Here is a 14,336-nt window from a genome sequence, read left to right as displayed (position 1 = left end):
ATGTAAACGTGTGTGTGCATATTCATTTTCTCTTCTGTTAATTGTTTTTGTTTTGTTTTTTCTCCTAGAAATGAAAGGTATGTCATCAGTGGCTTTGAATGAGTTGCTGGCCCAATTTGAAGTCACGGTAAAAGAGCTTTCTGAAACTCTAGTAACTGAACTGGCCTTACGGGATGAGCTGGAATATGACAAAGAACTGAAGAACCAATTCATTTCTCTACTGCTGACACTTCAGAAGAAAAGGAGGGAGAATAATGTGGATAAGAAGAAAAAGAAGATCAAAGTGAATAATCTGCAACCTGAAGCAGCCGGAACTGTAAGTCATTTCAGAACTGTAACACTTCCTGCCAGTTCTCCAACTTCCTGTCTTCAACGCTGAAGATTAGCGTTCCCTATTTTCTTTGATTTATCTGAATTTGAAAATTATTAAATCACAAGTCCATTTTTAATCTATCTAAATAAATATGTTCGGCTCTTACTCCTGTAATTTAGCACTTGAGTCAGTTTTTCTTTTAAGAAAAACTTTCTACATTATTTATTTTTCTATGTATGTAATTATATAACTAGTACAAATTTCTTTATTTATACAAACATTATTGGCTACATGTGTGTGTACATTCCATATTTTCTATGAAGTCTCTGAATTTGAAAACTATCAAACCACAAGTTCATTTCTAACCCTTAGACTATCTATGTAAATAAAATATGTTGGACTCTTACTCTAGCAATTTAGCACCTGAGTCAGTTTTTCTTTTAAAAAATACTTTGTACATAGTACATATTTCTTTATTTATGCAAACATTATTGGTTACATGTGTGTGTACATGTTTTAACTGAGATTTCTTTGGAAATGTAACTTCTTCAGGCCACCATTCTTATTTATTGAGATTGGTGACCTCAGGAAGTTAGTTGCTGAAAGAAATCAATTGAAACATGTATGCAAATATGTAGTTAATAATGTTTGTATAAATAAAAAAATATATACTATATAATTTGGTTCTACTTATTATTGAGTACTATTTTATAAACATCTGAGTTAAAACATAAAAAGCAGCAATATAATTTACTCATATATATATATATATAGAGAGAGAGAGAGAGATTAGCAGTTCAGCCCGGCTTTGGTTGGGCCCTATGTACTGTTCATAACTTTATGTGCATATGTATGCATGTGTGTGTGTGTGTGTATATATATATATATATATTAAAAAGTTTGACTCATGTCCAGGTAACCTACATCTAAAATTTCAAATGTTTAAACCCAAAATTGGCGGAGGAGTTTGGTAGAGTCTGCAAAGATCAACTCTTTCAACTTTGACCTCTTGGTAGCCAAATTTTTGCCCAAAAACTGATTAAAAAAACTTGCATGTCTGAATACCCTTTATGCAAAATTTCAAATGTTTAGACCAAAGATTGGCTGAATAGTTTGCTAGAGACCACAAAAGTCAAATCTTTTGAACTTCAACCCCTTGGCAGCCAAATGTTTTGCCAAAAACCGATTAAAAAGCTTGCCCTATGTCTGAATACACCATGTAAAATTTCAAATGTTTGAACCAAAAATTGGCTGAGTAATTTGGTAGAGACTGCAGAGGTCAAATTTTTGTAAACTTTGACCCCAATTTTGGCCCCTTAACATTTGTTTTGGGCTCAAATCAAATTAAAGTTTGATTCATGTTCAAGTAACCTACATCTAAAATTTCAAGTGTTTAGACCCAAAATTAGCAGAGGAGTTTGGTAGAGTTCTCAACGGTCAAATCATTGAACTTTAACCCCTTGACAGCCAAATTTCTGGCCGAAAACCGATTAAAAAGATTTTCCCAAATCTCAATACCCCTTATGTCAAATCTTGAGTTTGTAGACTGAAAATTGACAAAGTTGTTTGGTAGGGAACACACACACACACACACACACAGACAATTTTACTTTTCTAGATATACTAGCATTTCAGCCCGGCGTTGCCAGAGTGTTTGGACGTGTGTGTTGAGCAAAAAAAAAAAAAAAGTGGTAGTAAGAAGGCAGGCTCGAACCCGTACCGCGAAGGGGGAAAAGAACGGGGGGAAAAAAACCTGACGTCTTTGCTGTTACGACCACCGCCAAACCGGAAGTGACGTAAGTTTAAATTAAGGCTAGGCAATCGAAAAGAAGGGATGACTTTCAAAAATATCGGCGAAAAAAAGTGACCCCTCCCTGTTGAAAAGTGCCCAGTTGAGGGTGAAGAAATTAATGTTTTTAGCCAATTTTTCGGTGTTTGTCGTCTGAAGGGTTGAGTTTCAAAACGATACTGATCTTGTGAAAATCCGTCGCCTCTGTCGAAAGTTTTAGGCAGAAATGCAAACATACATACATACATTTATATATTGGTAGCTCAAATTTTCAACCCAAGCCGATTAAAAAGCTTGCCCTATCTCTGAATACCCCTTTATGTAAAATTTCAAATGTTTAGACCAGAAATTGTCTGAGTAATTTGGTAGACTGAAGTGGTCAAATTTTTTTAAACTTTGACCCCTATTATGACCCCTTAACATTTATTGTTTCGGGCTCAAATCAAGTTATTAAGTTAGATCCATGTCCAAGGAACCTATATCTAAAATTTCAAGTGTTTCGACCCAAAGTTATCGGAGGAGGTTGGTAGAGTTCTCAAAGGTCAAATCGTTGAACTTTGACCCCTTAACAGCCAAATTTCTGGACGAAAACAGATTACAAAGATTTTCCCAAATCTCACTACCTTGTATATCAAATTTCGAGTCTATAGACTGAAAATTGACAGTTATTGTGTAGGGGAATGTACACAGACACACAGACATATTCACTTTTATAGATAGCTTGCATTTTCAGTTATATACTATGAAAATTGGACCAGTAGCACACAAGATGGCAATTTTTTTAATTTCCAAGAAACTTAGACTGGTCATAATTCAATGACTGAGTTACAAAAATAAATTTGGTATCATTGTTTGTGTTTTGCAAAAATCTGTTCCCATTAAAAGTTTCAGATATAATAAAAATAAAATTTTGGTTTGGAATTCCTAGAATAATTATTTTGGCTATTGCCATTGAAACAAAATAAGAAAATAAAAAAAAAAATGATGGTGTGTGATAATGAGTTATAAGAATATATATATATATATTTTTTTTTCAGTATCTGACTACAGTGATTCCTTACAATCCTCTGTCCGGTGCACCAGATTCTGAACAGCTCCAGATTTATATTAAAAGTAAGTACAAAATATATATATATATATATATAGTGTCTAAGAAAAAAAATATACTCACACATCAAATTATGACAAAACCTTTATTATGAACATTATGAAATGGAATAGCTTTGAATACAGAAGAAAAATGTAATTTAAGAATCATGGCCGCAAATGTTCAAATTAATTATCATTATTGTCCAGACAATGCTGATAACGGTTTAAGTGGATACTTTTTTTTATTTTTTTTTTTTGAGACACTGTATATTTTTTATAATTTTTAAACATTCATAAAAGTCATCTGTGTACATGCAATTCTTGTAAACTAGCAGTCGTCAGCATGGCTAACTTTGACAATTGTCTGCAGTCTAGTGTAGTGCTTTACCACTGGGCTACAAAGCCTTGCCTGTAAATACAGTCCTGGTCAAAATCATAAGACCGCATAAGAAAATAAGCGTTTACGCATATTATCGAATTTTTAATCAAACAAATGGTTGAAACCATTGCCAAAAGGGAAAATATGATGGAAAAAAAAATGAAATCTGCTTCATTCGAAACCTTAACCCTGATCTAATAATTATTTTTAAAAAACAAACATTTTCACCTGGTCAAAATGATAAGACCACTTTAATAAAATCGGCTAGTTTTGAAAAAATGAATACGGAAAGCTTTCTATGTTACTTAAAGCAACTTGTTAGTGGAGAAAAACACAGCTTACTAAATTATAAATGGCAAAAGGGAAACCATTATCAGAGTTTGAGAGAGGAAGGATCTTTGAGCTTAATAAGGGTGGACTCTCTCCCATAGATCCATTGCAAACGAAGTGAATCGTAGCAAAACGGTCATCACAAATTTTTTCAGAAATCCAGATCAATATGGGCATAAAGAGTCCAGGTCGACCAAAACAATAACCCATCACTGGCTCGCCATATCAGAAGTTTAAAAAAAACTCCAGTATGAGCTTAAGTCAATTGAAAAGCCAAACAGCAGCAGAATGAAAACCATTAGAAGGTATCTGAAAATGAAGGGTTTCAATCATTTAAAGCGACTGCAGAAACCACGTCTTCTTGAACAGCACAAAACTAACCGACTTAAATATGCCACAAAATACCAGACTTGGAATGAAGAGAAGTGGGAAAATGTAATTTTCTCTCATGAGAAAAAGTTTAATCCAAATCACTTGGCTAAAAACCCAGTCATGGTTGACAGAACAGGAGTACATATGTGACGTTGTCGTTACCAACAAAATAAATAAATAAATAAAAATTTGGGTCGGCATTTTTTTTCTTTTTAACAAAAATTTTTATTACCATTAATTTCTCGTCCTGACACCACTTAAGTCTCTCGCTCATTGTTCGTCTCACCCGGTGTACACTTTCTTTCCTCCGACCGCATGCCAGCTCATTCTTGTCCTCAACTTTACACATCCATTTTCTTCGACGCACACTTACCTTCTGTCAGGCACATGGTGCATTTTCTTTTCTTTTTTTTTTTTCTCGCACACACTTCCTAATTTGCATATGCGCGTTTTTCGGCTGCTACTAATCTCGTCACAAACCAGCCATGCTTAGCTGCTGCTGATATTTTCCCATATGCTCATATGTACTTTGTTATACATGCTATCTCTGTAGATTAAATAAAGTGTTCCGTTTAAAATGTTGCGCAGATTCCCGAGTTCAATAAAATACACCTGAAGAAATTACATTGACTGAAATTTTGTATGATGAGAACAGTAGTCAGAATAATCTAAATACAAATTATCCTCATCTAAAAAAATTTAGAAATATTATGTCATAATTTATGTCTAATACTATTTTTTTATTAGTGAACTCAGACTTGGAGTCAGTTTTTTGCCATATCACATATTAAAAGTGGAGTAAGATTTCTTTATTTTATTTTTTTATTTTTTTAATTCGTATTTACGTTTTTATATTTTTTATTTCTTTATTTTTAAATTTATTATTTCTTTATTTTTTATTATTTCTTTATTTTTATTTTTTATTATTTCTTTATTTTTATTATTTTTTATTTCTTTATTTTTATTATTTCTTTATTTCATTTCTTTATTTTTTACTATTTTTCTTTATAACAACATTTATTTCCTCATTGTTATGGCTGTGACATCACCCACATGATCTTTAACGTTATTTTGTTCCATGCTCTAATATGATCATTCTCTTTCTCTTTATTTCTTTATTTCGGTGATGTTATTTTGCATGTATTTGCATATATGCGTCTGCACTGTTACAACAAGCGTTGCATGGAGAGAAATGATATGAGAATGATATGATGGGTAGTTCATGTGATTTTTAAAGATGGGTTTAGATCTGATAACCTCAAAAAAAAAATTATGTACAGGAAAGTGTGCAGAATAGGCTTTGATGGTATAGCCATGTTGAAAGAATGGATGAGAGTTCTTGGATTCAATGTAGATTAGTTGATGTGGCAGATTCAGGAAAACATTGGAGGAGGTGATAAAAATAGACTGAAGGGAAAAAAGGGGATGATAAAGACTTGGACAGATAACCTACGTAAATAAGCGGTCAAACGAGTGGCGTGGAAATTCCAGTTTTGACTTTCATTTGTTGTATATTGCTGCTGTATGTTTTATGAATGTTCCGGTGTGAACATAGACTCCCACAACATTATTTATATTATCTTTGTTAAAACTGAAACGTATTTATCTAAGTATTCTGGCTTATGTAGTTTTATAATATATTTACTTAGACCCCCCCCCCTCTATCTCCAAAACTCTTGCAGAAGTGTGACATATTTCCATTTTATGGACGTCCAGCATGAACACAGATCTCTTGTACTATTTTTGAACAAGATGGATACTACACTTTATAAAATTTATTTACAAAAATTTACAATGATCAAATTAAATTAAGAAGATAGATTTTCTCTACCGTGCTAGAAAGCTACTAACGCCCGAAAGCATCCTGTACCTCTATAAGGTCACCATTCGCCCATGTATGGAGTATTGTTGTTATATTTGGACTGGTACATCTGCTACTAGCCTCTCGCTCCTAGACAAGGTTCAAAAGAGAGTTGCCAACCTGATAGGTCCTGAACTGTCATCTAAGCTTCAGCCTCTGTCCCATCGATGAAATGTTGCATCCTTCTGCCTGTTCTACAAGTATTTTAACGGGGAATGCTCTGACGAACTGCAAGCACTTGTACCCCCTCGATGTAAATACCCCCGACAAACCTGACAAGCAACTAAATCCCACCCCTTCACAGTAGAGATCCATAGATGTAAGAGAACCTTCTACTCCAGTAGTTTCTTCCCCAGAACCACTAGACTTTGGAATTCCCTTCTGGGTTCCTGCTTCCCCAACTGTACTGACATGCAGAAGTTCAAGTGTAACGTAAACTGACATCTCGCTGCCCAACTCCCTACATAGTACCCCTGTAGCTTATGTCCCTGATAATAGCCCCCTACATCAAAGTGGCAACATGCCTTGTTTGGGGTGAAAATGTAATAAAAAAAAAAATTGTTTTTTTTTTTTTTAAACTGTATATGAAGTTTCATATCAGTAAACCAAAAACTCTTAGAGGAGTTTGGTAGGCAAAATTTTTTAAACAAATATATGCATACATAAATATATATATATATATATATATATATATATATAAAGAGGTTTGTGTTTACTATAACCTTTTTTACGCAAATATTACACAAGTATAAATCATGTAGAATATCTGCATGGATATAATTACGCATAAAAGTTAACTACAGATTCTCATCTGATAAGAAAACAAAAAAAACTAAGAGGGAATTAATTAAAATGAATGTTTAAAAGAATATATAAATTAGCTAAACCTTTTCCACGACCCTTACATAACAAAGTTGTATTTTCTTTTTAAATAAATAGAAAAAAGACTTTAATATGAATATCAATACACAAAAAAAAAATATAGGGTTATAGATTTGGCAAACAAAAATAAAAAAAATAAAAAAACACTTTGATTTTGGAATCTGAAGTAGGATGCCCACGGTATGTTTGTGGTATTATGGTGAATGAGAACTCTAGCTAGGATTAGCGTAGACCAATCAAATATACAGTGACGAGAATGAATATAGTTTCCTCTCTCCACTTTTTTGATTGGCCCTCTGCCTATTTTTGTTTTGCTAGCAAAAAAAAAAATGATCTTCACACAAAGGCCAAGAAAGGATATTTTAGTTTTAGTTTCATGCCTGACACAACGGTGACATTAGATGTTTAAAAATTACTTTTCTTGCATTGCAGGAGTGAAGGGTCTGATAACGTATATACAAACATGAAATTACCATAGCGGTTTATTATACAGGTATCTTGGTGCTTGCCCAAATCCTTCTCTCTCCCTGAAAAAAACAAAAATAAAAAAAATATGTATGCTATTTGTAGCCATGATAGAAAGAAAATATTATTATACATAAAAAATCATGTAACTTAATCAAGTAGTTTTATTTTTAAATAAGAAAACTAAATTTTATGGCTAAACTACAAGCAACAATCTTCCAACACCATCTTGAAAACAGTCTGAAGGGATAAGGGAGATAACTTCAGATTGAGATTTTAGAAAGCCATTCTGAATACAGGAAGGGAGCGATTCGGAAAAACTCCAAAAATGATTTTCTTTCTAAAAATAAAACTATTCAGTCAATTTATATGATTTTTGGTGCAAGATATTTTCTTTATGTTGCAAGTACAGAGACATCATACAGATTTTTCTTTTATTTTCAGGGGCGGGAGTTGAACACACACCAATATCTTTTAATCTTTTTATTGTTTTAATTATACATCTTTAATAAAACAAATTTGAGTGAATGTTTTTTTTCTTTTTTTTCAGTCCTGCAGGCGATTAATGATGACAGCAGCCAAGTACCAACTTTGTTGACTGATTACATTCTGAAAGGTAAACATATTTCAGCTTTTGATGCTTGAAGCGTTTTTTTTTTTTTTTTAATGCATGTCTACATTAAATAGTTTTCACTTTTTTAATATTCATTCAAGAAAAGTAACTCATCTGTCATCAACATATCACCCCCCCCCCATTTGTTATTTAATGTTGATATTCCTCTGTAGTGTACACATCTGTATTTGAAACCTCAACCCATCTCCTCCCACCAGTTTTTTTTTTTTATATATAAAATTTGATTTTTTTTTTTTTTTTTTTTTTTTTTTACCAAATTATTATTTTGACCATGCTTATTAAATTATTTATCAAATTATTATTATTTATCAATTCTTTTTTTACACAATTTTTTGTAATTTAATTTTGAAAGTTACATTTGATTATTACAATATTGTTTGGTCATTACATTATTAATTGGGCCAAATTGTAATAAATATAACTATTTAATGATTAGGGTAATGTTTTCATCTTCATTTATAAACTTGCTTTCAAATTTTGAAGGGTCATAAAGTAATTTATTCCTATTAAAATGGCTGACTTGTTTATGAAGAAACTAAACTGGATTCTGGTGTATTCATTGCATAATGAATTTTTTTAAATATTGTTTACTCTATTGCATTTTTAATTTCAATAAATATTAAATTAAGGCAATAATTCTTTAATAAAATATTTTTATGTGAATAGTTACATTGGCTTAAGATGTGTGCACACACACAAAGTTGTCTCAATTTTTATTAATATCATATATTTATAGTTGCTCAGTTATATCTGTTTAAATTATTCACTAGTGTCATCTACATGTCAACAACTGATCTCTGAATGCAATTTAGAAGATCACTAACGATGATCAGAAAGAGAATTGGGTCACTAAAAATGGGATGTCATGTTAGTGGTGCAAGCATGCAAGATCTGTTGAACAGTCAGACTGTTGATAATGAGTTTTTTTTTGTTTTTTTGTTTTTTTAAATATTAGAAAACTTAAAAGTACATTAAAAAAAAAAGAGAAAAAAAAGGAAAACGATTTATAATGAACTTTATTCAATATTAAAGAAAGCAAAGCAAGAATTAATTGAAAAGGTGCTGTTCGACATTAAAAGTAAACAAACATCACGTTTCTTGTATTTTGAAGACATGAGCAAAATTCTGAGTATCCTTAACTGCCAAACAATTACTAGATCAAAGATTAAATAATTTGAAAGAGAAATTGCCACCATCATGTTTACATGTAGTGTGTAGTTGTTCCTTTCGAAGCATCCTATTTACCTGCTTAGGCATGACTTAATACCAATGGCTCTGACGAGATTTAGTGAACAGGTCTGTCTTAACAAAGGTCGGGATTTCAGAATAAATCCATCAGACACAATGGTGTTTATACTATGCATTTCAGATTTCTGCCTATCAACAACTATTTGTATTGACTTCTCAGAGACAGGATTTGATGGTTGAGAATACCTTACAAAATATACCATAGCTAGCAAGTTTGTGAAGCAACCCATCAAAAGGAATCAGTCTTTGCGGCATAGATATCGCATCCCTCTGAATAATGATCATACAAGAACAAAGGGCAGCAACTCTGGCTTATATTTTATTTTCATAATTAAAAAAAGGGAACTTTATTTAAACTCTATTCCAATTTTCAATCATTATTATTAGGTATTAGTTGAGCCACCTATCTACAACAAATGAGAGGTTATATAATAATATTTAAAATGACATTTCGTCTATTTATTTACATAATTTCAATATTTTCTGCAATATCAGATGCTGAAATCATCTCTTGAAAACATTTGTTTTTAAGGAAAGTAGAAATAGTCTAGTCAATCTAGCTGATTTTTTGGCTGAACCTCAAGCAAATTGCTAACAAAGGTTTTTGACTTGGATATTGGGCATGAATAACCTCTCTTTCAGATAAAAAGTTTACTACAAATAACCTTGCTGAAAGGGGTCAACGGCCGCCATTTTTAAAATTCCAACTCAACAAAATTAAAATTTCGAGTCATAAAATTCACAACATTTCATAGTACACCAACAAACCACCAGTGACATTTAAAGAGCTCTAGGCCAAGAAAGTTGTTGATTCCACTACTAATGTTGACATCTTTTTGGAGGTTTCACTAATTTTACATCCGTCCAGACCCACATAGTCAAGCCTTATGCAGTCAGTGCATAAAGGAATATATTTTGGGAAATCAGCCACAGTTTTTTGCCAATGATCGACATGGACCCTGATAACTCAACGTGCGTGCACTCAACGTTATGTTAAATTAGTGATTCAGCCATTACACCAATTCTAACATTCGATTGGCCACTTTGGAACAAAGCAATGATGATAGTCAAGTCACAGCCTAGTTCCAGTCCCCTGAAATCATTTGTCTTGCAACTTGGTGGGCTCCATACATAGATGAGCTTGCTGAGGTCAATTATTTATTTGATGACAGGTTCTGGATTGCAAGAACTTTTTTAACTTGAAACACAGTCAAGTACATGTTAAACACAGTTAAGAACATGCTAAAAGTGGCAGAGCAATTGCAATAGCCATTCACACTCACTTAGTTGATGCTGCTCTGAATGCTAATTTTTAAGCGAAAGCCTATGATTTGCCAGTTTCACGTCACTGAGGATAATCAACCCAACATTGATGCAGAAGTCATTTCCTCAAAATGAAGACCTGAAGGAAACTCAGGGGCTGTTGAAAGGTCTCCTTGACGGGACTGAGACTTTGGATAATGTTCTGTCATCAGTCTGTGACCAGGATTGCCCAGAGAATCGACCATGTGAAGGATGCAATGGTTGACCAGCGAACAGCAAAATTGTGGCTTCAATACTTAGATATGGTGAAGATCCTGCAATTGTTTATAAAGTCAGAGCGCACCAGGGACTGGAAATTGCACCTTGACACTGCTGCCAATATTCGCTGAAGCAGGACACATCTTATATGCAGTCAGCCTACTTGTCATTGCAGCAAATGGAGGAGGTTGCCGAAAAGCCATCCTGAAGTGTACCAGAAATTTTCTGAAGGATTCCATATTATTAAACGGAGTGATTGCTACTGGGCTGGCTTGTTGATGGATCTGGTTATTGAGTAGGTGCTAATGAGAAGCATGAAGACATCTGGAGGTCTTACTTCTGGCAGAGGAATGGACGAAATTAGTGAAACCTCTCAAAAGATGTCAAAATTAGTTTGGACGCTATCACTGCCAATGTGTGCTGAAATCAAGTTTACAAATGCAAGAACAAGCAGGCATTCATTATGACACTAGTGATCAGCACGAGGAGGCAACTTCAACAAGAATAGTGCGAGATTTGAGGGATACATGGAAGCTCCTTGCGTTTCTCCAAACATATGACCTTTTCACAGAAGATTCATCCATTCACAGCATTTCAAGTGGAATAACTGGAGACAAAAAGGTGAATGTGGACAGGCCCACAATCTTCAGATCCACAGTATCTCTTAGATGGTGGAGCATTACTTCAATGCCTCCCATGGCAAAAAGGTCACAAATTTGATGAGATCCGTGCCCAATACCACAGATATGTCACAACAGCTCTGACATTACCACCGCCACCACTATGACAATAAGGAAAGATTAGAATGGGGTGAGGAGTCAAAAGGGAATGTTTATGTGCACCACACACCAAAGTTTATTAAAACCCTCAGACTTGCTCAACTGCATTTTAACTGCATCTTTGTCATGAGATGCTATTTTAGACTAAATGTGGGAAGGGGATGTGTATAGTCTACTGATCTATCCATTGTATTTGCAATTAATTGCTGTTTTATGGTCACTTGAATCGATATTTTATATTCTATGTCTACATCATCTGATACAATTGCTGATTCCGATTCTTTATAAATCTCTAAATATTAAACTATAAGGTTGTTATTCTTCTAGATTACCATTAAAACACGTTAAATGTGCAAATATTTTCTCAAATGTAAAAACACACTTGCGGGAATAATCTATAGATTTTAGTTTTGCTGGTAGTTAAAAAAAAAAATCAATAAATATTTATTATTTTATTACTATCAACAGTGGAAAATCAAATAAAAAAATAAAGATAATTAAAGGAATCGTTTTTGGCATCTGAAAACATGCACAAATTTTTGCAGATTCCAATACCGATTCTGATATTCCAAAAAGTTCTGATTTTTCCAATTCCTGATTCCAATTAATCGTCCCAACACTACTATTTACTAATTCAGATTTAAAAAAATAACTTATTATTTGAGTTGACAGACATAAACTTATAAATGAATGTACTGTCGATATATGCACTTTCTCCTTTGTTTGGTTATTCATGTTCTTATTTTATTGTTATTTTTTTTCTATTTTTCAGTTCTGTGCCCTACGTAGAGTGTGTGTTAACGGTTCTCCCAGCATACATTGTCTTCTTTTTTTTTTCTTTTTTTTTTCTTTTTTTTTTTTTTTGGCAGTGGCGAGGAAGAGGAGGGCTGTGTGTGTGTGTGTGTGCAAATTTGACGTCGTCAGCAGCTTTCCTGAAATTTGAAAAAAAATGCCTCCTGTGTTAGTACTGCAACTGTATCCATGGCAACTCTTTTACTACTACTACTACAAGATATTACTATTTCCTCCTCCTTCCTCTTCTCCTCCTCCTCTTTCAACCTCTGTCTTCATTGTCAAGTTGGCTTAAGCTAATTTCTGAGAGGCCAATTTAAAACAGCTGCAACTCTCAAAAAAAAAAAAAAAAACTTTAAATCTCAAGCCAAAATGGCTTCAAGTCAGTGTCTTTTTCGCCTAAACAACAACAAAAAAATGTTTGAAAAATTTTGCAAAAGAAAAAACTGGAAATTTTCCAGTTGTGGCGCTTATGTGCCTCTATACTATTAGATCAAAAACAACAAAGAAAAACCAAAACCGTTAATATAAGTGAACTTTTTACATTTTATTATTATTATTATATTATTATTTATCTTTATTACATGTTACTATTTGGTGACAATAAGTTTTTTTCACACATTTGTGTGACCCTTTTCTCTCCCTCCCCCATTGTCTATTTTTTTTTTTTTTTTTTGATAATGACATCACAGAAAACAGCCATAAAAACTGTTTCATCATTTCCTTTTTTTTTTTTAATCCTCTCTTCTAACTGCAAATTTGAATATATATACATAATATATATATATATATATATTTTTTTTTTATTTTATTTTTTTTTTTTATTTTATTTTTTTTTTTTTCAGTCTTGCTATTTTGAAAATAAAGAAAAGCACATTATTTGCTAGGAAATGTATTACAAATAAAATAATGACCTTCGACAAATAAAATTGCAAACCAACAAAATGTAATTTCATCTTCAAAAGATGTTTCTTTTTTTTTTTTCTTTTCTTTTCGCCCTTCTTCTGATCAAAGACAGTGCTGAAAATTATTTTAGCATTCCATGACTGTATTTTTATTTTTTTTTTAAATCTTTTTACCTTTTGCTTTTGCTTGGGATGGGGCATATTTCAGAGTCTTAAATAATCATCAACCCCCACATTCATGCCGCAGATTTTCTTATCTTCGTGTCTTGGCCATGTCATCTCTTGTATTGGCAATTGTTGAGGATGCATACACTAGCTTACAAATCTGTACTCCTATAAATTTTTTTTTTTTTTTTTGGTTCCCCAATTTATCAGAGAGGGACCTATGTTTTCAGTGGCGTTCGTGCTTCTGTGCGTCCATTAGTCCAGACTATTGCCAAATAACCGTCCATTAGTTTTTCGTTAAATTTTTTCACAAATTGTATTTCATTAAATAGATATGCACAGTAAAAAAAAATTTTTTGCGAAAATTCCCGTTGCATCCCTAGGAGCTCAAGAGGTCAAAAATGACCCAAAATGGTCAAAAATGACATGTTTTGCCCCATAACTTTTGATCCATCCATTAGATTTTTCTGAAACTTGGCCAAAATATGAAGCCCAATGTTCTTAATATAAATTCAGTATTGGTGACCCTGGCAAAATTCTGGTTCGCATCAAACAGAGTTTCACAGGCGTGCAGTTCTAAGAAAGAAGCTTTGTTCATGGTATCTACGTTTTGATCTAGGCACAGACAGGGAGTGGGGAAAATTATTGACGGTGGTTTCAGCTATTCGGGTGTTTTTTGAGAAAGATTGGCGAGAGGGGACCAGAGAATTGAGCTCAGACGAGCACCTGCCATGGAAATAATGATAGAACAATGACAGGCTTGCTACGTTTCTTCTGTGGGAAAGAGGTTGCAGGGTAGAGAAAAGGGCATC

General features: G+C 33.1%; 1 protein-coding gene across 3 annotated transcripts in view; it reads left to right on the top strand.

Moving 5' to 3' along the window:
- LOC145255792 (fasciculation and elongation protein zeta-2-like) overlaps positions 1-12,957 on the top strand; it is a 157,748-nt gene extending 144,791 nt beyond the window's left edge. For all 3 annotated transcript variants that reach the window (XM_080114475.1, XM_080114476.1, XM_080114477.1), the window contains exons 6-9: positions 69-316; positions 3,140-3,215; positions 8,031-8,096; positions 12,435-12,957. In XM_080114475.1, the coding sequence (XP_079970601.1) occupies positions 69-316; positions 3,140-3,215; positions 8,031-8,096; positions 12,435-12,451 (407 nt within the window). In that variant the 3' untranslated portion in view covers positions 12,452-12,957. The remainder of the gene's footprint in view (positions 1-68; positions 317-3,139; positions 3,216-8,030; positions 8,097-12,434) is intronic.
- The last annotated feature ends 1,379 nt before the right edge of the window (positions 12,958-14,336 follow it).

Source organism: Euprymna scolopes, chromosome 31 (genome assembly GCF_053919585.1).
Source record: "Euprymna scolopes isolate OS-2025 chromosome 31, ASM5391958v1, whole genome shotgun sequence".
Taxonomy (NCBI): domain Eukaryota; kingdom Metazoa; phylum Mollusca; class Cephalopoda; order Sepiida; family Sepiolidae; genus Euprymna; species Euprymna scolopes.
Note: the sequence above shows the minus strand (reverse complement) of the source record. Positions and strands in the feature narration are given on the sequence as shown.